Here is a 15,394-nt window from a genome sequence, read left to right as displayed (position 1 = left end):
AGCATGGGGACGCTGGTGGACACCCTTGAGGGCCGCCCACATTGCAACAGGGTCGCTGTCAATGTTGGAGAAATGCACCTTTTGGTCCGCCTCAACCATGAGATACAACCACCCAGCAGCCTTTGCCTCCTCCACCTCCCACTTCTCCAGTAGTGTGACCTCCGCTTCAGTGGGGGCTTTGGGGTCCGCAGCCTGTGGCTTGAGGTGGGCACCAGAGACAAGGCGCCACAGGCCTGCAGAGCGCAGACAGGTAGCCATGTCCCCAGCCCAGGACTTGTAGTTCGAGGCATTGAGCTTGGGGAAGGAGAGAGAGGACGAGTGGTTCGACATTGTAGCCATAGATAGAGTGGCAGAGGATGAAAGCGCAGATTGTGGCAAGAGGGAAAGATATGGGAGTGTAGGGACAAGAAGTGGTCCGAAAATCGAAGTGATTGACTCTGTGGCGCGCTAGTAGTGTGTGTAGTTGACTGCTAGAGTGCGGGGCTCATAACCTATCACAAGGCGACGCAGGGAGCAGTTGCACAGAACTAGCACTGAAGGACTGAATGCCACAAGTGGGGCTGAAGTCGAAGTGGGTCACAGAAGTATCGATTAAAGGGTCGCTACAGAGCTCTTTATATACATGAGCAGGGGAAAGCATTCCCACGGCAGAACAATAGAGAAAAGAACAAAGCAGTCCAAAAGGAGAACAAGGGCCACTTGGCCACAGGAACAATGCAACAAAAGAAGTGTGGCCGGAGCTCTGCTCCGGTCCGATTGCTCCGCAACTGATGCAACCATGTGGTCACATGGTGTGGTGGCTCCCGCCACCGGGGGCAAGTCCTGGGCTGACCAGGGGACTGTGGCAGAGCACATTGTGACACTTCGCGCGTGCGCTCAAAGCGAAAGGCGTGCGCAGCATCGTCGTGGGCGATCTCACAGAGGAGTGGTACCTCTACTCCATAGCGCACCCCGTGCGCACCGTGCGCGACGTAAGGCACAACGCAGACAGGTACTATCCCGCAGAGGTGGTGGGACGGCTGCTGGGGATGTATCGGGCGTTGCCGGACGATGCCTCGGAGGACGAGGTGAAGCGGCTGTTCGGAGAGCTGATGAGCGACGGGCAGGTGCACCTCCCGGTCAGGTTGCTCACGAGGGACTTGATGGCGGCCGGCTTTCCCGTCGTGCGATACGAGATCCGCTGGACACCCGAGCAGCTTCGTCCGTTTGGTATGTTCTCTTTGCTATCGTGCCTGCTCCTGACCAATTGTTATGTGTGTACTGTGCGCAGGATATGTCACGCATGGCACGGACCGTGCATTGTGGGCTCTGCGCATCCCCAATCTCGAGCCACAACAAGCCGAGGTCGCACGCAAATGGCTTGACGCTATCGACGCTGAGGTGAAGCAGGTGGAGGAGCACGGGAATGGTAGAGACCTGCAGGAAGTTCTTGCTCTGAATGAAGACAGAACAATCGGGTGGAAGCCCGATGAGAGATGGAACGAACTCATGCGGCTACGCGCTGCCTTGCCCAGCGAGGCCTGAGGCTGCGCCGTGCTCATCTCGATGTCCACGCGGACCGATCGAGGCTGCCGCATGTTCGATCGTGATCGTCTTAATGATACAATCGTGTGGCGACCGTTGTCCTGGCTAACAGCTTGCAGTCCTGGCTCGGACTTCCTATCGGCACGTTGCAAAACAATGTCGCCACTCGAAGTCGAATTGCATGATTTCGGACCCTGAGTGGTGATTGGACGCGATTCTACTGGCAGGAGTGTGTGATCCATCATTGTGCGCTTCATGGCTTTCCGGTGCATGTTGGCTGGACGATTGCCTGCTGTCCAACCTAATTCCCGACGGGCTCGCGGGTGGGTCACGCCGCAATCTGCGCTGTGAATGCGGCCGGTAGGGTTCGCCGCGTTGTACTTGAGCCTGCCAGTGCCCGTGGCCCTAGGAATTCTGAAATATGTGGCAGTCCATGACTATGCATGAAGTTATAATGACATCACCCAGTCCTTCAAAATGTAGCACAAAGGGCGTCTACATGAATCTGGACTTTTCAGCGGCAATCAACTCGTGACGGTTACTCTCACATCCTTCCATTCGTGATTGACATTACCTTCGAGACACGTTGATTCTGGTGGGATGCAGTGCTAAGATAGCGAGGGGTATCAGTGCATAGGAGGCTGTCGGGATCTGTGCCGCCCGCGCACTGTGCGCATTTGCAACGAGGCAACGGCCTTCACTACTCCTGAGGCGTGCCAGCACGAAGCCTCATGTCTTCCCATCGTATTCTTATACCAGTGGACTCTGGAAGGCGCCCCGATGCGGAGATAATAAGTAGGTGCCGTTCTGTGTCTTGATACGGGTTTATTGTAATTTATGACCATACACGATGTCTGGGACGCGCTGCCTCGCGCAGACTTGACACCACACGTCGCCGTCTCATACGTTGCATGCAATCTTGTCGTGGACAGTGGCCTAGATATTGGTCAAGTTAAAATTGGAATGCTCAAGAGATTGTTCATGAAATAGGTACGGTACCACAACATGGGCATATCACGATCTGACATACATCAATCACATATGCGGCACGGTTGGTAAAAAAAGGACCATGCCACGTCTTGCAGAACGCGGCAAATAAAACAATACAATAGGACCTGTGCCCACCAGGTGCCGTCGGTCAGGAAGGGCCGCAAGGGCCGAACTGATTGTCCTCCAGGAACATTGCACCCACGGTGACGAGTCCGCCAATTGCGGGCACTAGAAGTCCCGCAACGCCGGCGTAGTGTACTGCGATAGGGATGATGTTGCCGTGCTTCTGCCAAATCCACCAGAAGACGAATGTGCCAGCTGCAGAAACCTGGTCGGCGACCAACCACGACATCATCCACCGCCGCTGTGCCGTTGTGCTCTGGCCTTTGCGGAAGCCAGAGAAGAAGTAGATGACGGCGTAGGGAGCGAGCATGGTGATGAGGAAGGCCAGTGCAATTGCGAAATACCGCAGCCAGTGACGTTTCTTATACGGCTTCACTTCGTTTTCGTCGTGTTGGCCGTCGTGAGTGATAGATGAGATATCGAAGAAGGAGGTGTCGATATCGGTATTGTAGCGCTCTGGGTCGAAGAGGAATTCTTTCTTCTTCTCGCCATCTCGCACGACAAGTATCTTGCGTGAATTCACAACCGCGGGATTCTCGGGCTTGATAGACATCCCCACAGCCGTAAAGCCGGATTTCCCCTTGTACCCTGGCTCGGCATACAGCGACCTCACCCTCCCAATACTGCCATCAAAGACGGCCCCGCGTCGTTCGGCTTCCTGGAGTATAGGCGTTCTGAGCATATAGCCAGACGTGAAGTCCCCAACAATAGCAGAGCAGATGACGTTCACCGCCGACATCAATGCGTAGGGGAATACGGACAACCCGTATGCTGCATACCCGAAGCGCTCGACCTGGTTTCCTATCGTGGATTTCAGAGTGATGCACGCTGCAACCATTTGAGCAACAGCGGCTAGGAGGTTCAGGGTCTGTGGCGGTCGATGAATGCTGAGGCCGCGAGTGTCGAGTAGCCGAGTGTCGATGATGCTTTCGGTGATGGATTTGTCGAGAGGAGCTGCGACAGCATAGCCCCGGGGAAGATGCAACTCTCCGTGGATCTTGCGGTCGTGGTGGTCGATAACGATATGCGATTCCCGTTCTGATACGAGCTTGAACGCGGCATAGCCATTATTTGCGTGGCTACTGACAAGATGAGACTAGTGTTATAAGATCGAAACCTATAACTCACTCCGAGGGTAGATCATGCCATTTGGGGGGAAGGCGGACGAAAATGATCTCTTCCCTGTCGTCCGGAGGCTGCCACATCTCCGTTCGAGTGATTATGTGAATTGATCCGTGTTTGAGCGCGGCTCGAACGTTGTCGTTCAGCGATTCCAAGTGCTCAGCAACCAACAAGATCGCTCTCCCTAGCCCTCCAAACGGCAAAAAGAGAGACACAATTGCTGCCCAATGTGTCGGCGACCGGACTGTGACGCGTTGCGTGAATCTGCCAACCTCCGCTGCAAGAGGAACAGAAATGGCGTGGGCAATGTAGTTTGTGCCAAGGAACTTTGCCAAATTCCACAGGATGTCGAGATTCTTGGGGCAGTATAAAGATGTATCGAGCCCCAATGGAGCGCCATGCGTGGTATGGGAGAGGAAGGCGACAATGAAGGCGACAATGCAAGGGAAGTATCCCCAGCGCGTGAACTGCACAAAAGTACGGACTTGAGTGACCTGCATTGGCAAATTTTAGTCGACGCAGAAGCGCATTCCAGCATCCGCGCTGAGGCAGACGTTATACCCAGCTCGCTCGCTGCGGATGAGACACACAGCTGGTAGGGGTGCCATTGTCATTCCCAGGTCTATCCAATGCCTGGGATATACCACTCACAAAGCATACGTTCTAGAAGCAGCAGATGGCTGAACTCGCTTCGACGCAGTCTGCGCAGAACCCAGCACGCTGTGCAGCGATCAGCATTCACCCCTTGGCCTCGCGATGAACACGGGGGCGGACCATATCCGCTCGGATGCACAACACAGTACACTCTTGCAGCGCAATCATCGTGCCCTCCATCAGTAGGACACGAAACATCCCACACTGCGATTGTACAGTTATGGACGAACTATCATGCGGCAGCCTATAACTGAGCGGACGGGTGAGTTCACGAGCGTTGTATAAAATATTATCTTCTATTAGTTCATAATTATATATGGTTTCACCTAGGCTTACTTCGGCTTTAGATCTCCACGATGCCATGCAGTTTTGGGCCCTAGTTGTGACGAGTGAGGTGCCCACAGGTCGGAGGGGAAAGCGGGACCCTTACTCGTATAATCACAACAAAGTGAAAACTCAGGAAGTTTCTGCTTACGCATTTAAAAGACTGGGAAGCTTGTATTTCAAGCCTTGGCTGCAGACGACTTCCAGGCAATTTGTACACTGGCTTGAACATGTCAACACAAGCCAGATGGGGTATCATGTAAAATGAGCGAGATATGAATCATGATGATTAAGATTCAGGTCTCCGTTCCCGCAGTTCTGCTCAATTGGGTCTTCCGATAGATCGAAGTTACAACCAGCGCGTTGCGCGTCACGGTGGCACCGCGTTTCACGTGACCGTGTACTGAGGACGCGTTCGACTGAGCGACGGGCGACTCTCGCGTTCTGAACCATCCTCCCAGCTTCAAAATGCCGCTTGTTCGCATAGAGGTTTGCGACTTCAAGTCATACAGGTATGTATACTCACTGATATATGTGTGTCTCATATGAACACCATCCTCAGGGGCCATCAAGTGATAGGTCCTTTCCATAATTTCACTTCAGTTATTGGTCCCAATGGTGCGGGGAAGTCTAACTTGATGGATGCCATTTCGTTTGTCCTTGGGATAAAGAGTGCGCAGCTTAGGAGCAGTCAATTGAAGGACCTTGTGTATCGTGGCCGGCGGCTGGCGAGACAGGAAGGTCAGGAAGAGGCGGCTCAGGTCGAGGATGAGGAGGAAGGAGAAGACGAGGGTGAGGGGACTGCGAAGAAAGCGTGGGTGCTTGCTGTACTTGAGGATGCGAAAAAGAAAGAGTGGAAGTTCCAAAGAACGTGAGCACACACTACAATTCGCCTTTCGTTCTCCCTAACCAGCCGTGGCGCTTCATTGCCAGCATCTCCACGAGCGGTACCTCAGAGTATAAGCTCAATGGAAATGTCGTCACGTACTCAGCGTACAACGCTGCACTTGTCTCCCACAACATACTCGTAAAAGCCAAGAACTTCCTCGTATTCCAGGGCGATGTTGAGGCTGTAGCCTCGCAATCTCCTAAAGAGCTGTCGCGTTTGATCGAACAAATCAGTGGCTCGCTCGAATTATCTGGAGAGTACGAAAAGGCCAAGGAAGCTCAGGATCGTGCTACGGAGAACGCAACCTTCAACTTCACGAAGCGCAGGGGCATAGCCGGAGAGATTAAGCAGTACAAGGAGCAAAAGACAGAGGCTGAGAGATTTGAGGCACTTTTTCAGGAGCGGGTGAGCACCGGCTGTCTCCGTGCGATATATATTATGTTTACGGAATCTTCGCACTAGGATGACCTCGTATTGCGTCGGATCCTGTTCAAGCTGTATCACATTCAACAGTCTCTGGAAGAACATGCTGAGGCCATTAAGGCACAGAATCAAACCCTGGTTGGGCTTAGGGAGGAACAGCGCCAACACCAACAGGAGCTTGAAGAGGCACGGGCCGAACAGGCCAGAGCACGGTCCGTGGTCCTGCAGAAAGAGAAGAGGATCAAGAAAGCCGAGAAGGCGTTAGAGGCGAAGGTATACTGTCCCGATGCCTGTCCTCTCAATGGCGCTGAACAGTATTCTGTAGAGACCGGATCTTGTGCAAGTCGAAGCTCAGATTAAGCACTCGGAGCGCAGACGCGAGAATGCTCTGAAGGAGCGGGAGAAGGCGCAGCAAGCCGCAGAGAAACAGAGAGAGCAGCTGCGTGTGCTGCAAGCAGACCTTGACCGAGTCCAGAGGGCCGCAAACCAGGCTCAAGGTAAGTCGTAGCGCAGATCGAATGCGCATATACTCAACCTCCTTTATAGAGGCGCAAAGGAGAGCTGCCCAGACCAATCTCTCGTTGAGCGAAGAGAGCCTCGAGGAATATCGCCGACTGTTTGTTGCACGCATGAGCCTCTCGTGGACAAAGGCTGATATGTATTCACAGGAAAGCGCAGGCCAGTGTGCTCGCGGTAGAAGAACGGCAGTCCCTCGAGGCGCTTTCTCGTGACGAGAAGACGGCGGCTAGAGCGCTTGCTCAGTTGAAGGACAAGCATGAGCAAGAAGTCGAGAAGGCCCAGAAACTACGACAGGACAAAGACGCTCAGACAGTAAAGAGGCAAGAGGCGAGTTTTCAAATAATCCGGCTTTCGTCTGCACCACTCTTATGGAGTTTATAGTTAGAAGCCAAGGTTGCGGAATTGAACGAGGCTCTGGCCAAGGCAAGGCAGGAGTTGGAGAACCAACAAGCTGAGCGGACGAGGATCTCGTGAGCGTTCCTGGCTCATCACTCTAGCTGGCAATCTAATCCTCTCGTTTAAAGGAAACTTGAGACAGAGATCAACGAGAAGCTCGTCGACGTGCACAACAAGTTGCTTCAGGCAGGCGTAGATCAGAAGGAGACCGAACGCGAGGCAAGGATGAAAGAAACGCTAGCTAACCTCCAGCGCATCTTTCCGGGTGTGTGTGTGTTCTCACGACTCAATCCTATTTAGACACTCACTTTTTATCAGGCGTCCGAGGAAGAGTCATCGATCTGTGTAAGCCAACGCAAAGGAAGTATGAGACAGCGGTATCCGTCGTATTGGGCCGAAATATCGACGCTATTGTTGTTGACGAGGAGAAGACAGCAATCGACTGCATAGAGGTACTCTACTATGGCCAACGAAGTTGAACGGTCACTGATCCCTCCATGTCATACAGTATATGCGGAACCAACGTGCTGGACAGGCTACATTCATTCCTCTCGATACAATCCAAGTCAAGCCCATCAATGACAGGTTCCGATCGTTTGCCAAGGGCGCCCGGCTTGCGGTCGATGTGATCCAGTATGAGCCTGCGGTGGAGCGAGCGATGCACCACGCTTGCGGAAACGCTCTAGTTTGCGACACCCTAGAAGTGGCAAGATATGTCTGCTACGATAAGGGACAGGAAGTTAAAGGTTAGCGGTTTGTCGTCAATGGGAAATGAGCAACTCGACTGAGCTCTTGGTAGCTGTAACTCTTGAGGGCACCATCATCCACAAGAGTGGCCTGCTAACTGGTGGCCGTAGCAGCCACGGAAATGGGCGTAAATGGGAAGAGAAGGATGTTCAAGGCCGGTTTCGTGACCTCTCGTAGTGGTATGATCGACTGACACCCGTGCTGATTCCCAGGACTCCAGCGCGTGCGCGACAACCTTCTCGGGCAGCTGAGAGACCTCAACAAGTCTAAGCCTCGTGGCAAAGCGGACGAAAGCTTGATTGGGGAAATCACCCGCTTGGAATCTGCTTGTACCGTCGCGAAGGATGATCTGGTGAGATACTCAATCTCTCGATTTCAGAATTGTCGTAGAGAGCTAATCGCACGGACATAGGCTGCTTGCAAGCTCCGTCTGGACGGTATCAAGGACGAACTCAAGCATGTTGACAGGGAAATCAAGCGTCTGGAACCCGAGCTGCGCAAGGTATACAGTTATTCTAGTCTGTAATAAGTTCATATGTCTGATAGTGGTGCTGCAGGCGCAGGGAGCCTACGATGAACTGAAACTGAAGCTTGACGCCCTTGCCAGCGTCGTCAATGAGGCTGAAGACGAAGTGTTTGCAGCGTTCTGCCAGACCATCGGCGTCGCAAATATCCGAGAGTATGAGGAGCGACAACTGAAAGTGGCTCGTGCGGAAAGCGAGGCCAGACTTCAGTTTGAGACGCAGATAGCTCGTCTTACGCATCAGTACGTGTGTGATAAGTTCTCTCATTCCACGTTCTCATTCCAGTGTAGATGTAAGTTCGTGCAAGAACAAGTGCAGGTGACGGAAGATCGGCTCGAGGCCATCAACACAGTTGTTAGGACCGAGGAAGAGAACATCGCCAAACACAACCAGACGCAGGGCAACATCGAAGAGGAAATTACGGAGGCTGAGAGTACGATCAGCCAGCTACAGGAAGAGCTGAAGGAGCACAACGAGGTTTTGGAAGAGAAATCAAAAGCAGTTGAACAGGTTAAGCATACAGCTATGAAGGCTAGCAAAGTACTCGACCAGGCTTTGAAAGAGATTGCCACTCGCGTATGTGCTTCCATCGGGTCCCGTGAGCATAGCTGATAACGCTTCCGCAGAACGACGAGATTGAGAAACTCGGTCTGGAGCGATCCTCCATCTATCGCAAGTGTCGACTGGATGAGGTTCGTCTCCCATTGGTAGAAGGCAATTTGAAAAACGTGCCTATGGAAGAGGTGCGAACATGGATGTGATGGCTGCATTTCTTTAAGTCTTACACATAGATCTAGAATCTACGTGAAGAGGTGGCTATGGATGTCGATGAAGATGAAGAAGGGTCTCAACATGTCAAGAGGATCCCCGACTACGGCATTGTCGTTAATTTCGAAGGCCTTGATGATGATGAACGAGAGGTGATGTTCCTGTCGAGTTGGCAATGGTGCTTGATGCTGACTGTGTCTCAGGATGGTTCCGCCGAAGCCCTGGCTGACTATGACTCGTCCATCGCCAAACTCAACTCAGAGATCGAGCACATGGCTCCCAATCTAAAGGCTATGGATAGGTCCGTAAAGGATTAGCCTACGATTGAAGGGCTCTGACGTCTTTTCTGTTTAGATTGGATGATGTGGAGGCCAAGCTGATAGAAACCGAGAAGGAAGCTGACAGAGCCCGTAAAGATTCTAAGAGTGCACGCGAACATTTTAACGACGTCAGGCGTCGCCGGTATGTGTCCTGATCCTATCAAGTTCTCACTGATCTAATGCCCTTTGTGCAGATGTGAGCTCTTCAACAAGGCCTACAACCACATCTCCGAGCATATCGACCAAGTCTACAAGGATCTTACCAAGGGCAAAGCTGCGCCGATGGGTGGTGTTGCCTATCTCAGCTTGGAGGACAGCGAGGTTGGTCATCTCGGGCCAAGGTAGCAAGCCTTATTCTTACAGCTTCTATGACCTGTGTTAGGAACCATACAATGCTGGCATTAAATACCACGCCATGCCTCCAATGAAGCGATTCCGTGACATGGAGCAGCTTTCGGGTGGCGAGAAAACAATCGCTGCCCTCGCACTCTTATTCGCAATTCACAGGTAAGGTGGCATGTCATATGTTCCCACAGACACTCACACGTGTACAGTTATCAACCTTCACCTTTCTTCGTTCTCGACGAAGTAGATGCAGCTCTAGACAACACGAATGTTGCGAAGATCGCCAACTACATACGGTCTCATGCTTCGGAGACATTCCAATTCATCGTCATCAGTCTCAAAGGCTCACTGTATGAACGCAGCAACTCTCTCGTAGGCATATATCGTGATCAAGATGTCAACAGTTCACGCACCCTCACTCTGGATGTGAGCGCATATCTAGCTGTCATTGCGCTGGTGGCTCACGGGACGATGTACACAGCTTACTCAATACGACGAATAGGTATTCCCCCTGTAGTATGTCAAGCAATGCTGTATTCTGGTAATTTTTTGTAGTCGAATCGCATGCTCTGTCCATATGTCTGTAGCAATCAGATTATCGCTTCTACAATAAGAATATATAATAACAGGACGAAACCAGTGGTATGTGAAAGTCCAGGTCATCGGCGGGTACAGCAATAGGGTATAGAGGAATGTAGAATATGTAGTTTGTGAGTAATAATTAGAGAGCGTGACCAATATCGTTCTGACGACCAAATGTGCCCCTACTAGATTCTCGGACCAGTGAGCCTTCGGCGCGGGACGCAAATTGAGGATCAAATGGGCGTTCAGGTTGTGCCAAAGGGCTCTCATCGAAATATGAATTCAGTACCGACATGTGCTCGGGCGTGATCTCGGATGGTGGCACGGGGAAGTCCGAGAGCCCGGACATCCTGGAAGTGTTAGTCATGAAGCTCGACCGAGCTCCATCGGAGATGGGGGCACCCAAACTAGAGTATTGAGAACTGACTCTCCCATATGACCGATCTTCCCTGCGAGATCGCTCATTGCCATGGACAAAATGGATGAGCGAAAGCCGACTTGACAACCGTTGGGGGTTACTCAAGGGCGAAGGAGTTGCTAACGCCTCGACAGTACCTACCCGCAGAGTATCTGTACAACTGTCAACGAGTGCGGTGCGTAAACTAGCGAGGTACTTACCGTTTGGCTCATCCTGCGCTGGGGGCTCGAAGTCCGATGAGTTGAGGGATGCACTTTCGACATCCTCCGGAACGTTAATGGTAGGTGGTGCCAGGGATGCGTGCTGATCGAGAGTAAAGTGCAATGGTGATGCAGCCTCTGTGGAAGGGCTTGATCCAGATGACGTTTGTGAAAGGACAATATTGGGGTCTGGTCTCGCTTCATGAGGGCGCTGTCCGCGTAAACCACCAAACCGTCTGCCCCACATTGGGGATGAAGCTTCGACATGTTCGTCTGTATCCCTGTTTCCTGTGATCTCGCGAAGCTCCTCGAGGTCGTCAGCGAGTTGCCGAGCCAACGTCGTAAGTCCGCTGACACTGCGAGTACTCTCAGATGACAGATCAGCAGGAGAACTATCGCTAGGCTGACGAGGCTGGTCACGTTTCGATGATGCCTCAGAAGGCGATCGATTCCTGGCAGGTGGCTGGTAGAACAGGTTACGGAATCTTTCCAGATCGCCAGAGGAGTTGAGAGGACGAGGAGACAGCGGCGGGGAAGATTCATGCGACACCAGGCCCGGAGATGAGCCTGCCGAGTGAGCCGCATTGTCAGTGAACATGCCCGATGAAGACCCGTGGCGTCGGAACGAGGGAGGAGTAGTGTTTTCTAGGGGAGACGATGCAAATGTATGATTGGACGATGACTGCGTGGCTTCTCGGCCAATACCTGGCCGCTCCTGCGTACTTCGAGGGCTCCGCTCTGGTACCGCCAACATGCCATTGAAGAACTCGGCCGGGGGTTCTGGGATGTGTATTGCGCTATCGGGAACGCTTGGGAGAGGGGGAGGGCCCACATCAGCGTCCTGGGCGACAGCATGGCTCTCGCTCGTGCCCAGGCCGCTATCTGGACTTGCTCTGCCTCTCATAGTGTGCGTCAACGCATCCGCAAAGCCCCACTCGCTGACACGCTTGGATTGCGATGCGTACGGATGGACGCGCATAGGACCGCTGGAACTTGCATCATGCCGCTGCTCTTGCTCAACAGGCTGCACTACGATCGAGGGAGAATATCTTAGGTCTTCCGCCTGGAACTCGCGGATGTAGCCTGGTGTGAGCTCCGCGAACATGCTGCCGCCTTGTGATAACTCTATCTCCTGGTAGTCGCTTGCGTCGACCGGTTCTTGAACCGTATGCGACCTTGCGCGTCCTGAATAGCGATGTTGCGCATACGGCGAATACGGGTGGACAATCACAGGCTGTCGGTGGCGTTCGAAAGCGTTTTCCGCTCGAGGAGGAAGCGTGGATAGCCCAGCGTCCGTCTCGCCGTCGATCTCTACACGGGGGACGAAGAATCCCCCTTGAGCATATGGATGTGCAATCCTCAGGGGCTCCCGTCCAGGCCGCACTTGCCTCGCAGCCTCGTCAGAAGGCGTTGGAGTCGATATTGCAATGCCCACGCCCTCAGCAGAATTTGATCCCGTAGAAGGCACAGGTGAAAGGCCGATCGGCTCACTAGGACCTGCATCGGCAGAGTGTCCCCAGCGTCCAGGGGAAAGCTCCGGACTGCGGGAAGCGGAGGGAGTGGCTGGGGTGATCAGCACAACGCCATTCTTTCTGCCTGCGTTTCGATCTTCCGTGCGTTTCTGGTCTCGCAGTCGGATAACGCGTGTATCCTCTCTTTGCAACGCGTTTTCAAGCATCTCTGCCCCAGAGAGCTCGGCCACAGTAGACATGGTTCCAGGGTCGCCGTCCACGATCCGCTCTGCGCTCGCGAAGCCGCAGAAATTCGCAGCCGAAGAGGCTGTTGTCCGCACGAGACGTAATGCGGACTTGCCGAGTGAGTGCGTGCGTTTGTGCCCTCCGGGCGCACCAGACGCGCCCCACATAAACGATTCGTCCGTCTGGACCCGTGACGACGCGTTCGTCCCCACAGAGTTCGAGTGGGCATGCGAACGCGTATGTCCTTGAGACATGGAAGACGTGAACGTGGCGACACCGACACCCGTCCCTGTCCCTGTCCCGGCACCGGTGCCGGTACCCGTGGCCGCATCGTGATCCTCCGACACATGGAAGAGCTGTGATTGAGACGGGTGCAAGCGGATATGCACCTTTGGCGGATGCGCCTGGTTCCCAAGCAGCGTTCGCTCCGCGAGCACGTCCATGGCCGATGCGCGGCCATTGTGCTGCACCAGCGACTTCGCACGCGCGCGCGACATCGAGCGTGTGCGCTTGTTCTGGAATGAGCGCGTCGCTTGCGACTGCCACGCCTTGCGCTGTTCCTCCAACTGTTTTCCCTCTTCGAGCACCCTGTACAAACAAGGACATGAGTCTCGATATTGGTACAGACGAAGCGAACGCGGCGCGAATATGGAATGGAAGGTGGAAGCGGCGTGCCTGATCGAAATGAAATAGGGAAGGCAGGCAATATGCGACGTACTTCGACAATGAAGGAGCCGGGCTGGGCAGGGCGAGATCGTCCCACGCAAAACTCTTCGGACGCGGTGGCTTGAGTTTCGATTTATCAGAGGCAGCATTCGCATCTTCCCTGACTGTCGCCGGTTCAACTTTTTCCTCTCGAATAGCACGCTCCTCCGGATCCTCATGTACTCGCGACGGACCTGCGACAGGTGCTACTTCCCGTACTTCTTGCACAGACGGTCGAGCTTCATATGGCCGCCGAACGACATCAGTCTCCACAGTAGATCCCACTACCGTCACCGGCCGACCCTGGCCAAACGGATTAGCCTCAGGCGGCCATACCGGGCTTCCTGGAGGGCTTACAATCCTCCCACTGCCCCCGCCTGGATCCACGCGTATAGCAAACCGCGGTCTTGGAAGGATTATCGCATCGCACCACGTTTCCGGTGATAGCCACCGTTGCCTGCCCTTGGGCATCGCGGATCGGCTATGTCCTGATGGAGGTAACGTCGAGGAGGGAGGGTCGCGCAGATTGGGCGTGGAGATCGACGCCTTGAGGCTGCGCCGCGGCTTGGACGCAGGCTTCAGGTATGCAGGTGTCTCCGCGTGAGCGGTTTTATGATTAGGGACATCGCGAGCCGTGACATGGGGTCGCGGTGAGGTCGAGGGTGAACGGTCGCGCGTCAAAGGCGCCGTGAAGGGGAATGCGTATGGGTGCCGCCGTACGTACAAAGTCTGTGTGTCCTCTGGATCCTGAGCCGTAGCGCGAGATGTGGTCGGAGTGGCAGCTGCGCCGCCGCCGAGTTGTCCGGCGGAGGCTGAATGCCGTACCGCGAAGCCTCGTGCCAGAAGATTAACAAAGCTCTGACGGTTCGACTCTGATTTTCGCGGTGTCTGCGGTTCACGCGGGGGCACTGGCACTTCCCCAATTCCACCGACCTGAGCGAGGTGCGCCATGGGCGCCGTCGGTGGACGAGCCAAGGTACGACCAGCGTGAGAGCTCTGACGATGTGGATCCACCACACCCGAAGAATTAGTGAGAGCAGACGCATGGGACACGGCACGATTGCGAGTTGAGCCGCCATACCGATCACTCCCGTTACGTCCGTCATCTGCGAGCCACCCGGTTACCAGCTGCCCCCAGCTATCCCGTTCGCCTTCATGCTGCATGCCTGGTGTCTGCGGTTGTTCATACGGCCCGTTGTAGGGAATGTACCAGTCTTCGTTCTCAGGGTCTTCTTCTTGCGGAACCGGGGACGAGGGTCCGGACTTGAGGAAGCGCGAAAGGCGAGAGAAGGGCGAGTGGGGTTGCACTTTGGACGCCATGCATGGAAAGGGCGTGCGGGAAACGAGTGGAAGGAATGACAGATGGAAAGAGCGGGTGGTCGATTCGGGCTTTTTGTTTGTGTTGATAATCTGTCAGCTTGCCTTGATGTCGCGGTATCCGTGAAACATACCTTAGCGGCCACCAGACGAAGGTGACGAGCTCTAACACTGCTGCAAGGTGCGATGCACGAGTGCAGCTAATATGCGTCCCTTCGTGTGGCTTTAATTGACCCGGATGATTGATCTAGTGCAACAAAGAAGCTGCTAGATGAGCGTCGCCTACAAGATGTGTATTCGCCGCAGGATACTCACAAATGGGGTGCGGGGAATTGGTGATAATTGCTCCTGGCATCGGTAGCACTTTGCCCCAAACGGGCATCACTAGAGTATCGCCCCGATTCGTCGCGGTCTCCGTAACTGACCAAAAAGGGAAAATGATGGCAGTCGATCGCCCTCCTGTATTTGGACTCGAAATCCTGGGCAAACTAACCGGACACGATCACGTCTCCAACGCGTTCAAGGACAGCGCTGATTGTAGAACGTCGTTTAGCCTGATATTCCAATTGAGACCTACGCTATGTATGATGCCTTTCAGACTTCTCTTTCACGCATCAAATCGAGCAAGGTAACAAATGCAAAACTCGTCTTGCCGAATCGAATGGCCTGAATCAGTCTTGACCGTCTTGACTTGGAGCATCGAGGATGTTAGGACAAGTAAGAGTCTTGTTTTACTGATGGCCCATAGAACTTGGTCTCAGACATACACAGAAATGACTTTCGATAAATCTGATCTAGATGATGTGT

The 15,394-nt window shown here is 53.8% G+C and overlaps 4 protein-coding genes across 4 annotated transcripts; 2 read left to right on the top strand and 2 right to left on the bottom strand.

The window, feature by feature from the left end:
• Window positions 1–778: 778 nt before the first annotated feature.
• POSPLADRAFT_1145924 (hypothetical protein) lies at window positions 779–1,524 on the top strand (the record flags this gene model as incomplete). The annotated part of the gene is made up of 3 exons (XM_024485856.1): window positions 779–870; window positions 899–1,209; window positions 1,271–1,524. 3 exons carry the CDS (start codon window positions 779–781, stop codon window positions 1,522–1,524), a joined length of 657 nt encoding a protein of 218 aa, XP_024338073.1.
• Window positions 1,525–2,662: 1,138 nt separating this feature from the next.
• POSPLADRAFT_1146182 (hypothetical protein) lies at window positions 2,663–4,367 on the bottom strand (the record flags this gene model as incomplete). Its single annotated transcript, XM_024485893.1, has 3 exons — window positions 2,663–3,716; window positions 3,766–4,253; window positions 4,350–4,367. 3 exons carry the CDS (start codon window positions 4,365–4,367, stop codon window positions 2,663–2,665), a joined length of 1,560 nt encoding a protein of 519 aa, XP_024338072.1.
• Window positions 4,368–5,205: 838 nt separating this feature from the next.
• On the top strand, window positions 5,206–10,254 carry POSPLADRAFT_1182427 (hypothetical protein; the record flags this gene model as incomplete). Its single annotated transcript, XM_024488919.1, has 24 exons — window positions 5,206–5,249; window positions 5,300–5,608; window positions 5,671–6,031; window positions 6,089–6,322; window positions 6,375–6,546; window positions 6,596–6,665; window positions 6,718–6,895; window positions 6,950–7,038; window positions 7,093–7,229; window positions 7,283–7,416; window positions 7,473–7,710; window positions 7,764–7,874; window positions 7,924–8,063; window positions 8,124–8,213; window positions 8,269–8,477; window positions 8,526–8,811; window positions 8,862–8,978; window positions 9,033–9,155; window positions 9,207–9,304; window positions 9,358–9,465; window positions 9,518–9,644; window positions 9,706–9,830; window positions 9,878–10,094; window positions 10,150–10,254. 24 exons carry the CDS (start codon window positions 5,206–5,208, stop codon window positions 10,168–10,170), a joined length of 3,738 nt encoding a protein of 1,245 aa, XP_024338071.1. The 3' UTR covers window positions 10,171–10,254.
• On the bottom strand, window positions 10,254–14,590 carry POSPLADRAFT_1070547 (hypothetical protein; the record flags this gene model as incomplete). The annotated part of the gene is made up of 3 exons (XM_024482406.1): window positions 10,254–10,820; window positions 10,869–13,153; window positions 13,284–14,590. The coding sequence occupies 3 exons, from the start codon at window positions 14,588–14,590 to the stop codon at window positions 10,390–10,392; spliced, it is 4,023 nt and encodes a 1,340-aa protein (XP_024338070.1). The 3' UTR covers window positions 10,254–10,389.
• Between the last annotated feature and the right edge of the window lie 804 nt (window positions 14,591–15,394).

Source organism: Postia placenta (assembly GCF_002117355.1).
Source record: "Postia placenta MAD-698-R-SB12 unplaced genomic scaffold POSPLAscaffold_9, whole genome shotgun sequence".
Classification (NCBI taxonomy): Eukaryota; Fungi; Basidiomycota; class Agaricomycetes; order Polyporales; family Adustoporiaceae; genus Rhodonia; species Rhodonia placenta.
The sequence above is the reverse complement of the archived record's forward strand: the minus strand, read 5'-3'. Positions and strand labels throughout refer to the sequence as shown.